General features: G+C 37.1%; 1 protein-coding gene across 1 annotated transcript in view; it reads right to left on the reverse strand.

The window, feature by feature from the left end:
• Positions 1-18,466, reverse strand: part of GRIK2 (glutamate ionotropic receptor kainate type subunit 2) — a 506,307-nt gene that overhangs the window by 290,953 nt on the left and 196,888 nt on the right. Inside the window, exons 2-3 of the mRNA XM_026666609.2 lie at positions 2,479-2,655; positions 1,117-1,374 (exon numbers count right to left, since the gene is read on the reverse strand). Coding sequence (XP_026522394.1) covers positions 1,117-1,374; positions 2,479-2,655 — 435 coding nt within the window. The remainder of the gene's footprint in view (positions 1-1,116; positions 1,375-2,478; positions 2,656-18,466) is intronic.

The following is an 18,466-nucleotide window of genomic DNA, read 5'->3' on the forward strand; positions in this document are numbered from 1 at the left end:
GACTTGCCAGATATTTTTTAATATAGCCATATGATAGAAGTAGAGCTAGTGTTCCTGATTGTGCTTCTTGCCTGGACTACCTCACAAGGTTAACGCAATACAAACTCCATTCTTTCAAACCCGTAGCGTAATATTTTACACATAAGCCAAAGATATGGTGTTTGTGTTACAATGCACACTTAATCATTTGTCCAACTCCTGAATATATGTCTGTCCTTATTATATGAACATTTACTACAATAGAAAGAATCCCCAAAAGCAAATGATTAAACAGAGTGGTCCTGTGTCCCAAATGTGCTTTTTTTCAAGATGCAACTGGACTTTCTTATTTTTCTTTAAAGTAGTCCTTTTCTTCTAATTCCTAGCCAGACTCTTTTTCATACATAGATATGCTAAGAACTCAACTTGGTACCTCCAGTGTGAACTTGAGATCTTTTTCAAGCCAAACATTACTCCATGGGTGAATCTTGGTTTCCATGGTCAGAGATAGTTGTCTATTTACATTTGTATTTAACACAGAGAGTTATGTCAATGGCAATACATAGCCAATGGAAAAGTGTGTATCCATGTTGGAACTACTTTTGTGACTGAATATTTTGAAATTCCCTGTCTGATCCCCACTCCCAATACAATGGATAAGCATGTCAGAACCTGTTTGCTTATACCCTTTATAAAAACAAATTGCAGGTTTAAAATGATAAATCTTTCCATAAAATGTAAACAATTGGGTTCACAGGGTGTTTTATAAAAGAGATACTACTGTACCACAAATTCTCTCTGATTTGTTTTTCAGCTGAAATAGCAAAAGATAGCTCTCATGAAATTTTCATATGTTTTTCTTCAGTTAAGATGCCTAGATAAACACGTTTATGGTGAAAAAATCTCTGTCCTTTTCTCTCTGGATGCAGATTAAATATACAGAATAGCACACTTATTGATAGCTTTCTGTGCAGGAGGAATATGTGTAAAATCTTTTAATGTTATAGCTTGCAGCATTTCACTGTATTTTCAGGCAAACTGAACATGTGCACTAAGCTGTAATTCTTAGGTTAGTTAAAGGGTTATACATATTGTATTAAGAGCATCTGCAAACGTAAGTACCAGAGTTGTGTTTACCTGTGCTGTCATCATAAACCACTGTGACAGTTTTCCACTTGAAGAATTGCACAAGGTCAAGGATGGCACGACTGAGTGAAGAAAAATCTGGATAAAGGCTGACATAAAATGAGTCTTTGTTGTCTGAAACCTGATGCTTCCAGCGGGTCTGTATATGTGGAACCCCCAGTGCATTGCAGATGGATTGCACTGCGTTTGCTGAAGAGCTATGGGAAGGGCCAAAGATAGCTGCTACTCCCAATGAGAGCTGGTCACAAGCTGAAAAAAAGAGAAATACAATTCACATTATACAAAGAATAAGGGCTAATGTTTAAACTCTTTTTACCCAGGAATGTGGGGCCTCAGCCGGCTAGCCATAACATCTCCCAGCCCACGTGTGAACAAGGTCATTTCAAAGGACAGTTGTCAAAGTTGAGCAGGAACCTACACCTGGACTGATTGGCCCATGTGACCTGAGAAACAAAGGAGGGATGAGGTCTTATTCTTTAACTATCCTTGAGCACAGGAATAATTTAGAGCTTCAACTTTCTAAGTGCCGATATGATGTACTCAATAAAGGATCTCTTGAACTTGCAAAAAGTGTCAGAGTTCTGATTCCCTGAGTTCATTACTCAGAATGATAACAGACGAATAAATAGGATTAAAGAAGGGAATTTTTAAAAGTCATACAGCATATCAGTGATATCTATCTCATGGAGATTTTTTCCCCCCTGAAATTTGCTTTGAAGGGAATGTGTGGACCTTTAGATTTTGCAAGTTACAATCCTGGATATCAATCACTACTGATCATGTTGACTGGGCTTTCTAGAAGTGTCAGTCAGTATTCTGTGAAGGACTTCAAGGTCCTTACTCTTGTAGTGCAGAGCAGTATATTTAAACAGCAATAGAATTAAATGCAGAAAATGTTCAGATCTGAAGTTTAGGATGCAGGAAATTTCACTTATTAAATGCTGCATCAGAAACACGATTTTTTCCCATTCATATACTGTGCACTTTGATCTACCCAAAAGGGACTGTTCCAGCTTATTTTAAGGGTCAGACAGATTAAGATGACTGAACAAACTTTTCTGAATCAGAAAAGTTCATTTTTCTCATCTCCTTTTACCGCTTGAACTTCGACAGGCCATCTATCAATTGTTATTAAAAATGAATGAATAATGCTTGCTTAGCATTTTGCACCACCATTGTGCAGTAGAAACTGTAACACATGTGGCACTTCATTGACATTTATTTTAGTTACACTGGCCTAGTGTGAATTCTCATTAAACAGATTTCTGGATTTTCTGATTTTGCTTGCCTCTTTATTCTATTAAACATTTAGATTGCTCAGGCATCTAGCAACCAAGACTTTCTAAAGCATACCTTTTTTAGATGCTTCAAAACTATCGTAGAGATTAATTTTCTGAGTGTCATATGTTAGTGTAGTATTTGGCAGCAGAGTTCTGTTTCGGTTGATTGTGTTCACAGCAAATCGGAAGGCCAATTCTTCTGCTCCCATTGCTCCAGTTGGACCAGATTCCACACATTCAAAAATACCCCCTATAAAAATGGAGAGAGAGACATTAAGAACATTTTTTTTTTAACTTAAAAATACATCTAAGGCAATGAAACAACAAACCAATGGATCAAACCAATGGATGGAAACTTCTCAAGGAGAGAAGCAACCTAGAGCTAAGGAGAAATTTCCTAACAGTGAGAACAATTAACGAGTAGAATGCCTTGTCTTCAGATGTTGCTCCATCACTAGAGACTTTTAAGAAGAGCCTGGACAACCACTTGTCTGGGATGGTATAGGATGTCCTGCTTGAGCAGGGGGTTGGACTAAAGGAACTCCAAGGTCCCTTCCAACTCTGTTATTCTGTTAACAGTACTGGAGACTGATTCTTCCTTTTATCCATCATATAATTTCTACACAGGGCACATAGCCAAGGCAGGAGTCAGTTCATGACTTCCATATCTATCAACTGCAAGTAAAAAAAATGCATAGATGCAGAAAAGATCACTGAGTCACAATATAGCTGGGATGTGAAATATGCTTCCAATGTGGCTAGAATGTCACTATGGTTAATTGTACATTCCTTGCTCCCTCATTATCAGATTAAAGATTACTCATTTTATATCTTCATATTTTCCACACCCCCCACCCCCCCCCCCCCCCCCCCCCCCCCCCCCCCCAGGTTCCTTGCTCCCTCATTATCAGGAAAGCCATTCCCAAAACCCCGAAGGCGGCCGCCTTTTAAACGGCTCATTGGCGCGCTACAATGCGGTCAAGTTGGGGATCTTTTTAGAAGGTATAAAAATTTGTACAAGATCAGAACAATCCTCTTAGCAATCCCTCCATCTTTAGAAAAGCTAGGCAGATATCTGTGAAAAGCCCATAAACATGTAATGAGTACAAGACTTTTCTCCTGCTCATATCATCCAGCAATTAGTATTCAGAGACAGATGATTCTCTAACTCTTTTTGAACTGCTTAAGTTAAGATCCATCCTTATAACTTGTACCATCTGATTTCAAGGATTAAGGATGCACTTCCTTTTATCCATGCTGAATGTCTCACTGTTCCACTTCATTAGATAACTTCTGAACAGAACAAACAAAAAACTTCACAGGCTTTTCAAAAACAGAATTGCATGTTGTCTTTAGAACCTTCTTATTTACATCAAAGCTGAAAACTTGAAGCAATTTGGAATAATACAACCAAATAATATAAAGATGTAGAAGCAAAGATGAATGTTTCATAAGTTCCTCTGATAACTTCTGTGTCATCAAAGCTGCAAATAGCATTGTGAGCTGATAAAAATAAAAGCTTAACCACTTAAATTGGAATTGATTTATATCTCACTGTGTTTCAAGAATTAGGACAAGATGCTAAATATCCAGATAGAAAAAAATCTCAAAATAATCATTATTCTGTTCTGAGAATGATAATTACAACTTATGCTACAAACACAAGCAATTACATTCTCCACAAAGAAAAACCAATTATGCAACAAAAAAAACAAAAAAAAGACAGCTGAGTAGCGGGAGACTATGATGCCATTGTAAGATACAGACTAATCAGGGGTGAATAATGGAGAGGGAGACTGAGCTAGAGCACATTTCTAACAGAAAGAACCAAGACTCCTCTTTAAAAAATCAGAGGAAGACACCTTTAGGCTGCTGACTCCATTCTTGAATATATCTCAGTTAGGTGGAATCTTGCTTTTAAAAAATGCTTTCTAATTGTCAGAAGAATATTTTATAAGAGAGAATTCAGACTGCAGTCCTTTGCCTACAATCTAAAACAGTACAAGTCAGATAAACAGATACTTCTTGATCCTACTGATGGTCTTATCTATTCTTGAGTTACTAATTTAATGGGTTAAAAAAAATCAACAGAATACAAATATAGGGGGGAAACACTTCTAAGGCCTCCAAATGACCAAGTATTTCCTTCTAAAAGTTAACAAATAGATGAATCCAAATATGATGATTTCTCTTGCAGACAGACAATATTTTTTCTTATTTATAATAACCTTATTAATCTAAGTAAGAAGTCTAGCATCATTCCTCAAATAAGAAATGAAGCAATACAGTTTCCAATATACAACACATTTACAAACCTTTGGGGTTTGTTTTGTTTTGTGAAGAGTTAGATGTGGAAGGTATTTGATTTCCAGTACCAATTTTGAAAATTAACACCCACAAAACTGAAGTGGCACTAGTTCACTAAAGTGATCCCTTTATCCAAATCTGGCAAACTTTAATGCAATTTCAAGTGTTAGCTTTGCACATACTTATGCTGTTTTTGGCTGTATTTTTCTTTGCATTCAAGAATTCTACATGTACTGGTAATGCACAACATTAATGCAGCTGTGTTTCCAATAAAACAGCTCCAAGGATCTTGTGCCAGGGATTTATGTTGTACTAATATACATACAAGTGGGCAACTTACAACCTCATAGATGCATACTATCCCTGAACTTGTTTTTAGGCTCCTAGAAAACTCATTTTTCCTGTAAAGTGTGTAAATACAATTAATGAGAGGATTCCCATTCGAAGAAGTTCAGGCTCTGAAAGGATTAAAAGAATACCTGATCTCTGTTAGCCTGGTTAAATGGGCAAAAATATTCAAAACTCATAAAAATCAAACATGAAAGAGACAATCCAAAAGAGGGAGAAGCAGACCTACAGTCTCTGCTTATTTGATTCCTTTCATGTATCTCTTCCCAAACTGGCTCAAGGGTAAGCAGTGCCACAATCCACAGGATGGGTTAAGATCCAGGAAAAATTCTATCACTACAAAATAGTGGAGCTAGATGCTGATGAGAATTCAGTCTCTATTTTATAGAAAGAATATTTCAGTTGTGGTGCTTTTGCTCTACTTTGTTCTTTGTAGATCAGGGCTATCAAACTTCTGGCCAGTGGTCCAGATGCCTCATGGGCTGGCCACGCCCACGTCTGGTTTAGCAAAGAGGAAAAAAGTCCTAATACGACACGTGACACCATCATGACAATGTGAGTTTGACATCCCTGGTGTAGATGCATTCATATTCCTGGCTGAAGGAGCAATGGCTGAGACAATCTATTTTGAAAGCATCATTACTTTCTCTTTCTCTCCCTTTTCTCACTTTTTTTTTTCAATTCCACTTTAGTTCTTTGATTTTCATATACACAATAAAGACTTTGAATTTTAATTGAATCAGTGAGTTTCATTCTGAAAGGATTGTTACCTTAGCACATACATCTCTCCATACAGTTAGGCTAAAAAAGGAAGAAATCCAGGAGAAGACCATTTCTACCATGTCACTTCAAATACTTAGCAACTTGTCCCAAATGTGCTTTTTCAAGAGGCAAGTGGACTTCACTTCACTTCTCCTCCATGAAGCTTCTTCAGCTCTGACTGGATGGTGGGAAATGGAAGGATTTATAATCCTTGCATTAGCATTATTTTAGAGTCATTGAGGTCACCTGGAGGTTTATCTGTGTTGTCAGGGTCACTTGAATAGTGCAAATAGGTGTGGAGCCTTCTTGGAACTGTTGAAAGGACTGTGTTGTAGACTGGAGATAGATGATATCATATCACTCCTCCTCTGTTGAGAGAGGGCTATTCAGTTTTGACATAGATGGCCTCTTTGACCCTTCTTTCAAATCAATGGTTCTCTCTGTTCAAAACGTGGATTTTGCTGTCTTCAAAAGAGTGGACTTCGTCTTTTAAATGCAGATGGACTAATGAATCTTGTCCTGTTGGGTTTGTTCTCCTACAATATGTTGTGCCATGCATTTCTGAAATTGTTGTTTTGTTTCTCCAATGTACAGATCTGCACAGGGTTCACTGCATTGTACTGAATATACCATGTTGCTCAATTTGTGTCTGGGAGTTTTATCCCTGGGGTAGACAAGCTTCTGCCTTTGTGTAATTTAAAGTATGTTGTGTTGGCTGAAAATCCTCCTGAGCTTTTCAGATATTCCTACAATGTATAGAATGACAACATTGCTTTGTTTATTGTTCTCTTTATTGTTCTCTTCTTTGTCTATTTGGAGGAGCTCCTGCTGTGTCTTTTGGGGCATTTGATAAAGGCCACTTGGGATAGCCACATGTTCTGACAATTTTCTTGATGTATTTTAGTTCTTTTTCTTTCCCATCTTTGCTGGTAGGCAGGCATTCAGCTCAATGGTCTAGGGTTCTGATAACTCCCATTTTGTGCTCCAGTGGGTGGTAAGAATCAAAATGTAAATATTGATCTGTGTGGGGATTTTTTCTGTAAACTTCAGTGTTAAGGCTTTTGTCTTCATTAATGTGTACTGCACAGCCCTCTCTCAACAGAGGGACAGGGATGCAACATCACCTATCTCCAGTCTACAACACAGTCCTTTCTGCAGTTCCAAGAAGGCTTCACACCCATGGTCACCCAGGTGACCATGCGAATACAGATAAACCTTCATGTGGCTTCAACGACTCTCTAAAAGAATGCAAATGGTCAGCTTCTGCAAGGATTATAAATCTGGTTGCCTCTTGAAAAAGCACCTTTTGGACAACCATGACCTGGATGACTGAGACTCTCCATAGACATTTTACTTAGTAACTTGGTATTAGTGAGGATTTCATTGAGAAAAATTAGCTGGTGGCAGTGTTTACCAAAGATGCTCTCCTCAGAAGTAGTACTGATTAAGGGGAAAGCTGCTAAAAACTCATATCAAGAGTCCAAGAAAGACCAATCCATCCCACCTTAGGTTTCCTTGCTTTTGCAGGCACATATTAAATGCAATTTTGATTTACAACCATTTTGAGCTGGAAAACAAAAAGTAACTACAAACCTACCTACCACTACCTACTGCAAACACCTAAATGAATAAGAAATTGACAGAGATGGCTGAAAGGACCTGATAAAAATATCATTTGGGTTCTTGATGGGATTCTGCTGAAATGGCTGAAGGATTCTTTTAATAATTTTTAAGAAATTGCACCTTTTAAAATATGATAGAAGGCCATTTCATGTCAACTGCAACATAATGAGTTTAATTAAATGAGCTGAATTAGAAGTTCATAAATGACAGTAATTCACTGATTTCAAAATAGCTCTGAACTTGGGTAGGAAATAACATCTAGTACTTGATTGCTAGTCCTCAAGCTTGAAAAACATATTAAACTAATCATATCACTTATCATAAAAATGAGGCAGAGTCAGAATTAAACATCCTGTCTAACTTTAGCAACCTTCCACAACTTTGCTTGAGTGAAAGTTGAAGTGGTTATAATTAAAATAAAAAATAAAAAATAAACAAAGAGATTTAAAAACCCATAAGAAAAAGCATTCTAATAGCCCCCATTTCTTTCTCACCATTTTTCTCCCAGATGCTAATTGCTATTTAAATATTTTACATGACATTTTGGATATCTGCAAGTATTGTTCATTTCTATTTAGGTCACTTGGTTTATTATTTTTAAACAGTTTATCTTTTTCTTCAAAGACAGCAGTCATGTTTCTACAGACAGAAGATTTATTCCTAATTGGAGGGTGAAATTTCACCCTCTTCTTGATGGATCCTTGTCTGCAGTGGCAGCTGTTGTTAGCTGAAAATATTTCAAGTACAGATGACCAGTCATGTTTTTTTATACTTTATAATGTCTATGCATTGTACTATAGGATATAAAAATGTTACCCATATCCCATTGCAGCAGCTATTGTATCTACTGTTTTTGTTGTTACTGTGATTTTAATTGTCACTTTCACCACACCTAATTAAACTATGCAAATCACTTTGCAATCAGAGGAGGCTGAGGAAACAGGTATTCATTACAAGAAGGTGCCAAGGAAGCATTAAATGCATGTAAGAGTTTGTGTATTGTATTAGAGACACATCATTTGATTTGGAAGAAAACATTAGTAAACCAATTCAAGGCATCTCCAAATAAACAGCGTTCAGTCACAGAGATCCAATGAAATACAAAAAAAGACTTCTGACAAGTGACAAAGAACTAATCAGTGATCACATTTTGCTGTTATAGTATTTGATATTATATAGTATTTGATATTTTCAGCTTTATTAAAGTTCAGACACCATGGCTCCTTTCGTTATCTTTAAGATTTGCTGGCCTTCTTACATTTCATTGTTCACAGACATTGAAAGTAGTTTACCCAGGAAAGTGACACAAGGGATACATTCCAAGGATAGCTTCTTCTGAGACAAATGCATTTTCATAAAGGTTAGAGGCCCCAGCAAGAAGGAAATCCCTTATATGTGATATGAGGAGGGACATGAGTGACTGTTGAAGTCAGAGGTCCCCAACCTCCAGTCTGTTGGCACCAGGCCGCAGCATGCCTGTAGGGGGCGTGCATAAGCGCACCATCGTGCCTACCGTCCCTGTCCTATTGTTTCTCTTATTCTTTTATTTTTCTTATATGTACCCATTTCATATATTAACAACTATGTATACACTTGTACTTATTATCTTGTAAACAATTGACAAATCAAAATAAATAAAAATAAATAAATAAATGCCAAAAACCAGACCACACAAACAAGCAAAATCCCATCCACAGGATGCAGGCAGCACACAAAACCACGCCCCTCTGGTCCACGGAAAAGCCTCTCTCCACAGAACTAGTCCCTGGTGCCCAAACGTTTGGGGGCCATTGGATTAAGTGGAAGGTATTCTGTAAGAGAGGCTGATTGCATTGTATTTAATCTGAGCTGGAATGAGGAAGGGTCATTGCAGCTGCCACCTAACACTTTGTTAACCTCTCCTAGGTGAAGAATAAAGAATTTAATTCCATGTAACTACTTGGTGCATATCATCCCAGTTCAGAACAAACTTGGTAAGGAATAAAAGATTCCAACATTAGGACTTCCGGTTTGAACTTCTTCGGCGACAGACCGAACCCTCGTCTCTCCGAGGCTTCAATCTGTGCTCGCCGCTGGAGCGGCCCGAGCCAGCTGGTTTTGGGGCTAAGCCACCCCGTAGAGGTGGTGAAGAGGGGGGAGACTGCCTGCAGGGTTGAGGAGAGCCGCATCTCTCCTCCCCAGCTGGCCATTACTCCCTTTCCCGAAGGCGGTTGTAGCGGTGGTCAGAAATGACCACCACAAAGAAGAACTCGACTGGAAAAGAATGTGCAGGAGGAAGATAAGAAGAGAAAATTTTGGTTGACCGGGTCAAACAGCAAAAGCAACAAATAAGGTACCCTGGAATTTAAACTTAACAACATTGTTCCCAAAGAAGATTTTGAAGCTGCGAAGGAGAGAGAGAAGGGAAAGGATTAGGTTTTTTTTCTTCCCTTCATTATACTGATTGCTAAGAGACTTAAGCAAGAAATTGAAAAAAAAATCCACTTTGACATTAATAGGCATCTAAGCTGAAAATAAAAGTCAAAGGGATAATAAACATTTCTGGACATTTAAAAGTTTTTAAAAGCAGGAAAGGAGAAAAGAAAAGAATAAAAGGGCAGGATCTGGAAAAATGGAGGAGACTGCCTGGAATTAAGGAATGGAACTGTAATTAAAAGGAACTTACAGTGAAATTTTAACAAGATTCCTCAAAGATACATTTTAATTGAAACTTGGTAACAAAATAATAGAACCCCAGGAAGAGAAAGTGGAAAAAAGAAGCAAGTAGAAACAGCCTTGGATTATTTGGTGATTTTTGGTTTTTGCATCTAGATGATTAAAATTAACTGGGTGGTTGTTTAAAAGTCTTCGAAATGGTATCACTCTTAGAAGAACTGAAAACGGAACTTAAAAAATGGAAAGAAGATGCACAAGAAGAAAAAAGTTCTTTTGGCTTCATGTTTCAATTCTTAGAAATGGAGATCTGGAACTATGAGAAGCAACAAGAAACGCTTGCAGAACAAGAAGATTGGGACAAAGAAGAAGCCATCTTTAAGGATCAAATAATTTTAAGTGGGGGGGGGGAGAAGAGGGGGGAAAGAGAGTGAAAGGTTTAAGACTAGAAAAAACAACCAAAAAGAAGAACAATTTGAAAGATAAGTATAATATTAGAAAGCAACAGAAGAGGGGATTACAGATGAGAGAGTTAGAAGTAGAGAGACGAGGGGGTAAAAAGGGGAGGGAGAAGAAGAGGGGGAAGAAGGCAAGGAAAAGAAGTTGTAAAAAATAGAAACAAGAAATGGAGAAACAGAGAAAAGATATAAGGATTATAACCATAAGCTTGTTTAGAGATAATGGGTGAAAATTTAATTGCAAAAGGGATTCTGCAAAGGTACATAAGATAGCATTGTTATATTACAAATAGAAATAATTTTAGAAAATATGATGATGGATAAAATATTTATTGTAATGTAGTAGGATGTTTGTTAATAAATAAATGAATTTAAATGATTGAGAGAATTAAAAGGGAACACTTTTAATTATTAGTAATGATTTATAAAAATATAAGTGAGAAATATGGGGAAAAAAGAATTAACTATGGAAAGTTTATAAGTGTTCCCAAGGAAGTATGATATTTAATTGAAAAGAAATGTTAAAGATGTTAAGATTTTAATGCATATTAATGATAGAATTGAATTGGAATGGAATGTGTGTTTTATTTACATATATATATAATTTTTTCTTTTTAAGAATATAGTCTCTATTTTAAGAATGTACCAAGCAGAACTCGATTTGAAGTTATGTATTATATTGAATGCTATAATCTTAAAGGTATACATTGAAGCTTAAATAAGAGTTTGAATGGTTAAAATTAAAGGATATAAAGGTGTCATACTCTAATTGGTAACTACAGGGAAAAATTTGCTTCATAAGAAAAGATAATGTGAAATTGAAACAGGACAGACAAAAGTATAAATATAATGATTTGAATTGAGATGAGATAATTAAAACAAAGTTGAGAAAATTAAAAGAGGGGAAAAACTATGTAGAAAATATAAAATGGTAATAAGATATGGAATAGAATATAAAAATGAGTATGAAATTGAGTTTTGTGTCTGTATGAAGAAGTGATAACCTGGGACCATGCTATTTTCAAAAAAGATGTTTTATTTGTATTTTGTTTTTGTGAAAACCGAAATAAAATTTTCAAAAATAATAATAATATTCCAACATTACATTCCCCCACACACAACCCGGCATATGGTGATACCTTATCAGTGAAATGAGCACAAGAACAATATTAAAATGTGAGTTGACAAAGGCACAAACAACTTGTATAATTCTTAGAAAGTGCAGAAAAATTAAATGTTAGACTCTCCATAAATATCTCAGATTTGGAGAGGCTGTTTTTTCCCTGTGTTGAAGTTATGCACTGATCCAAAAAAAAGTTTCATGGGAAAATATTTTATTTCAGGGAAAAAAGAGACTGTTATACAGGTGGTCCTCAACTTAAAACCATTTTTTAGACACTGTTCAAAGTTGCAATAGCACTGAAAAAAATGACATATGATGGTTTTTCACACTTACAACAGTTTCAGCATCCCTGTGATCCAGTAGTAGGATTCAAAAAAATTTACTACTGGTTATGTGGCCATGGCTTGGTGGGCATAGCTTGATAGGCATAGTAGGGGAAGGTTACTGCAAAATCCCATCCATTCCACAACCCACTGACCTGCTTTCCAGCTCCGTTCTCCTGTGCAGGGCAACAAAAGAAGACCCTGCCAATCAGCTGGGACTTGGGAGGCAGAGAATAGATGGGGGCAGGGCTAGTCAAAGGTGGTATTTGCTGGTTCTCTGAACTACTCAAAATTTCTGCTACCGGTTCTCCAGAACTGGTCAGAACCTGCTAAATCCCATCTCTGCCATGGCCATGTGATCAAAATCTAGATGCTTGGCAACTGATTCAGATTTGTGACAGTTACAGTGTCCCAGAGTCATGTGATCACCTTTTGTGACCTTCTCTCAAAGCAAAGTCAATGGGGAAACCAGAATCACTTTGAAAACATACTACTAACTTAACCAATGTAGTGATTCACTAAACAATTGTGGAAAGAAAAGTAATAAAATGTGGTAAAACTCACTTAACTGTCTTGCTTGGCAACAAAAATTTGAGACTCAGTTGTGATCATGAGATGAAAACTGCTTTTTATCTGGTTATGACCATCCTTTACCCTAGAGATCTGAACAGTAAATAATTTGATTTTATAAAATATAAAAGGGACTTTTCAGGAAAAACACCCTTCCATCTATCTGAAAATTAAAACTCATCCCTCTTGCATATATTTTAGATCCGGTAGATAGCTATTTTCATAAGCTCTGGGAAAAAATAAAGGTATGTGCTATTGATTTTATTAAGTGAATATTGTACTAACTAAACATGTATACCAAAGCAATCTGTCCCTCTGGTGGAACTATTTTTAGTGAGCCATCGCTTCACTCTTTAAAAAAGGAAAGAAAAAGAAGAAAGAAAATTACTAACACTATTTTCCTGTATATTTGTCTACAAGATTGAAGCCTGGGGTTGGAAGACAAAACTGCATTCTTTCACTGAGCACGTACAAATATATTGCAACCATAATTTCAAATGAAATATAACTTTCACCATATTAAGAATCTCTGAGCAATATAAAGTGGCCTCAGGGCAAACTGGAATTAGGCAATAAACATTTCTGAACATTACTCGTAATCCAAACAAGACTAATATCTATGGGTTGAAGAATACAAAAGGGTGGAGGAATTTTACCGCTTGATGGAGTATTGAGGGAAATAGAAAATACTACTGCAGATATTCAGCACTGCTAACTTTTATAATTCAACTTTTTCTTCATCCAGAAGGTTAATGGTCCATGACTACCAGGAGTAGGAAACGAAAAATCATCACTGCAGTTACTTATATTATGCAAAATATGTTACTCTCTGCTCCTTCTTAGTTTTTAGTTTACTACTCATTTTGATGGCTTGTTGTCTTTCCAGTTAGAGAATGGAGCCACAATTGAACCATATATTTTATCTACTGGTGTTGATTGAATCATCAGATATTGCCTTATGATTTTATATATCTATATGCTTTACTTTGTTTTTATATTTGTCAACCATGTAGTGAGAAAAGTTGGTATTTCAGAAATAAGTATAAACATGCATGTCCACATCAAATAAAGATTTTATCAACATGACGGATATCCCAACAGATACAATTTGTTAGCTTTCTCAGGTGGATCAGGAGTGAAACATGACCAATTCAACTTTATTGTAAGTAGTAGTAGAATTGTAAGACCTTGGTAGAATCTTGCAAGTCTTAAAATACAAATCTTCCACCATCTCTCTTTACAGTCTGATAAGTTAGAAAGGTTCCATTCTGACTTACTGACTTTGGCCCTTATGCAGCTGTGCTCCCACTCTTCTGATTGTTCCCTAAACAGCATCTCACTAAAGGTCATTCCCACATGCCATTATATAATTCAAGTCCATCCCTTACATAATTGCCATAATGTGAGAACACAAATACAAATGAGGAGAAGTTTTTGTTGTGATGTAGTGATGGGTGCTTCGTCATTTGCTCCCCACTGTCCCTTATGGATGCCCATTAGGTTAAACAGTCAAAGAGAGAGGTTACTCAAGCAGTCATTATTTCAGTAAACTAATACCTATAATACCTATATACCCTTACATTTTGCAAATAATAATATCTTAACAGCTCTTAGGTCCTTGGTTTGGACTTGAACTGTTAAGTTTTTACCAGTCCCAGACTGTGTTGAATTGAAGATTAAATCTTAAATAATCAAGGTCTGAAGACTATCTTGAGGAAACCAGACAGATTTTATACCTCTAGAGATATCTCACTGCCACTATTTATGGCTAGTACCAGGAAGAGAAACATCAGTACACATGAAATTGATCATGAACATTTGATCTTTATTTGTTTGCTTTAATTAAAGCAAATGAAACAAGTTTCATTTTAATTCATAGTGCCCATTCAGTTTTATACTGGGGAGGCATGTTTTATTTCAGTGATAAAAAGAAATCATGTGTTATCCCAATTGTAATTGGAGTCCTTGGAGCAATACCTAAAGGACTGCCTTGCTATTTGGAAATCCTGAATTTATCAGACTTGAATACCCTGATTCTACAAAAAACCACCCTACTTGGAACAGCTTATATCCTCTGACGCTACCTGAACGTTCCGAGGTCCTTGGTTAGGACTCGAGCTGTTGAGTTACCAACCAGCCCCAAAGGCTGTGAATCTCACTAAAGATTAACCAATAATAATAATAACATAGGAAGACCTCAGTTAACTTTTGTAATTGGGATTGGGAATTTCCCTCATTAAACAATCCAATCCAAAAGTGCAATACCATATAACCATTACACTTAGCTGCAATTCTGGCATATTTGGTTGCCAAGTGAATCATGCACTGTAGTCAAACATAACATCGCCTGGTTGCAATTGCAGTCTTCTGCTGATTTGACCTTGCTTGTTGGAAGCCAGCAGTGAAGATCACAAATGGTTATCATGTAACACTGAAATGTTCTACTGGTGAGCCAATAACCAAGCACATAGATCACAATTACATAACTGCAGGATGCTGTGATTGCCATAACCATGAGATCTAGCCAGAAGTACCATTTATTCAGCACCACTATAAATATGAATAGTCACTGAACGAGCAGATGTTAAGCAAAGACTACCTGTGACAACAGCAGCAGTATCCCCAACAATACCCAAAATAATCAAACCTCCTAACCCAAAAATTAAAAAATGAAACTATCTGTATAAACCCATTTTCCCAGCCTGATCCCATTCCAAATATTATGAACCTCTATTCCCAGAATTCTCAACAATGTTCATATGGGAGAATTCTTGAGAATTCTAGGACTTGGTCCATGTATCAAGGGAATACACAAATTGATTGATCTAAATGTTTTACATGGAATTCAACATTAGATGAGAATTATATTTCAGAATTTGATTAGATCTATTTCTATAAGAAACAAAGATTAGTAGAAATTTTTCTCAACTGGAAAATCTGAGATTATTTTTCTGACCAGTTTATAATTTTTTTATAAAACACCAAAAATCAAAAGAGGTTAATAGTATTGATCATAATCTCAACTGAAAATGAGATTTTATGGCAGTACCATATAGAATTATTAAAGCTGTGCATGCTTAAGAAATTGTTTGGAAGAAATGCTTCAGACACTCCTGGCTCCTCATTAAAGTATTCTTCTTTTTTTACATTGTCACATGAGCTGGAAAAAAATGGGTACTCTACAAATCATAGTAAAGATGTGATGCTTTAATGACTTGGTTCATTATGGAATTTTAAAAACGAAATTCTAAAAATCATTGTGCATGCTTTATTTTATAAACATTTATATATCCAGCCATCTGATGCAATGTAACTCTGGGGTGCTCACAGTTAAAAACAATAAAAACAGAAAAGTACAGGGGTGGGATTCTAGCAGTTCGCACCTATTCACTAGAACCGGTTGTTAACATTCTAAGCAATTCAGAGAATTGGTTATTAGAAGAAATTACTGGCCTAATCCTGTAAGGAAGGCAAGAAGGAACCATTCTGATGTTGCTTACAGAAACTGCCTCTCCATTAACCCTTATTATGTTCTTGGCAGGACTAGACTTCCTGTCTCAGGAACTTCTCTGGAGTCCCCCCCCCCCACTTTTGCTGGTACTTTGCTTGTGTGGAGTGACCATTTAAAATTACAATGGCACTGAAAAAAGTGACTTATGACCATTTTTCATACTTATGGCTGTTGCAGCATCCCCACAGTCATGAGAGGCCAGGCGAGGAGATACGTTCCTCAATGTGAGTGATATTGAGTTGGCCACACCCAGCCAGTCACATGACCACCAAGCCATGCCCACCATCTAAGCCACTCACACAGAGCCGGTTGTTAAAAATTTTGAATCCCACCCCTGGAAAAGTATGTTTTAAAAAAACACAGAAACTCACAGCGTCAACAACCACAAAACATTCCCACAGAACTGTATTGAACTCTAGCTTTATACTATCCCAGTTCTTGTGGGAAAAGGCAGGTTTTCAAGGCTTTTCAGAAGGATAGGAACTTGCCAGATTTCAGAGATAGGGTATTTGAAAGTGCAGGGGCATACTGTCTAGGTACCACTAAATGGCAACATTGACAAGGGACCTATGCTCATCTTTTCACAAGGGTGTCAAACTTGCGGCCTGCAGCCCAGATGCCTCGTGTGCTGGCCACACCCACCAATGGTTTAGTGAAGGCGGGGAGTTGTGATACATCACATGATGATGTGTTGTCACAAGTTTGACACCCCTCCTTATCAGATGTAATGTCACAAGCAGATACACTCATGGAGAGGTAGCCCAAAACAACCCTGGCCCAGTGCTATTTGAAGCTTAAAGAGTGATAACATGCACCTTGACCTGCACCTGGAAACAATACTAGAAGCCAGTGCAATTCATACGACATCAATATAACATGGGTGAACTGTGGGTTATCCAAAACAGCACTTAATGCTGTTGGATCAGCTGTAATTTCCACATGGTCTTTAAGGAGAGTCCAATGTTGACTATGTTGTGGGAACTGACTTTAACAGAAATATTATGCACATACTCTGTTGAAATCCTTTTTCCAAAGAATATTTAAAATCTGAACAACTGTGCTGTTAATCCACTGTGGGAGCGAGCAATCATTTGGGGAGGGACTCAGTATGACAGAACTTGCCTTTGAGGTAAGCACTTGACTGCAGGCAGGGCACATATGCTGGGAGAGAATTGTCAGTTTATTTAATGTGGATATTCTTAAAAGCAGATTCTGGTAAAACAGAAGTCTCCTTCTGTTCAGGTTTTAAAAGCGTGAGCAAAATAATGAGGACAACAAACAGACATCTTTATCAAAAATAAAAATAAAAAAATAATAAAAAAATTGCAGCTACCTCAAAGTTCTTGCTGCAGATGTTGGTTAGCCAGAGCCATTAATGCTTACACAGAAAACAGGGTTTTGTTTACTCGTCCATTATGAACCCATTATGATCGGTTGGGGAGTCCTTAAGCATCAAACCTCGCTGTCAGCACAGCATTTTGCCCATCAGTAGTAAAAAGTGCATTTCAAAGCAGACTCTCTTGAACCACTTAACTTGGCAGGTTCCCCCTCCCTTTCTTTTTCCCAAGCCATAATGGTGTTTGATAGGTTTGCAAAGGGTTAGCTGGCTATGTTTTCATTGATAGACTATTTCTCTAAGTACCCCATTCCCGACCCACTAGAGGATTCTTTCATGCTAATCAGGCTTTTTGTTATGCAGCCACAAAGTGGTATTTACATTCATGCAAATGGGAATAATATTAACCCACACTTAAAAGGCAAACAGGACACTGGCAGCAAAAATCTGATGCAGCAAGGTCTGCATAAAAGTGAACCACTGAACCTGTGGCAGACAAATAACTTTCACTCGATACAATTAGGGGAATTTAGATACTACAGTTTTAGCAAGAAACCTCTTATAGACCAGAATGCAATACAACTAATTATTCATCCCTTTTGCAGCTATCTAGTCAATTGATATTATTTAAATATATACAGTACACATATACATACATACAGGTAGTCCTCGACTTACAACCTACACAAATGAGTCCCAAATTTCTGTTGCTAAGTGAAATAGTTATGACATGAGTTTTGCCCCATTTAACGCCCTTTCTTGCCAAAGTTGTAAAGTGAATCACTGTAGTCGTTACGTTAGTAACATGGTCATTCAGTGAATCAGGCTTCCCCATTGACTTTGTCTGTCAGAAGGTCGCAAAAGGGGATCATGTGAGTCCAGGATATTGCAAGTGTCATAAACATGAGTCAGTAGTCAAGCAGGGGTGGGATTCTACCAGTTCTGTCCACCTCTGTAGAACTGGTTGCTCTGAAGAGCAGCAGACATAGAACCGGTTCTATGTCTGCTGCTGATGTGGCCACCCTCCCGCCCGTGCTCTTACCTGACC

This window comes from Notechis scutatus, chromosome 1 (genome assembly GCF_049901735.1).
Source record: "Notechis scutatus isolate UNSWTSFEM ecotype Mainland chromosome 1, rNotScu1.2, whole genome shotgun sequence".
Lineage (NCBI taxonomy): Eukaryota > Metazoa > Chordata > Lepidosauria > Squamata > Elapidae > Notechis > Notechis scutatus.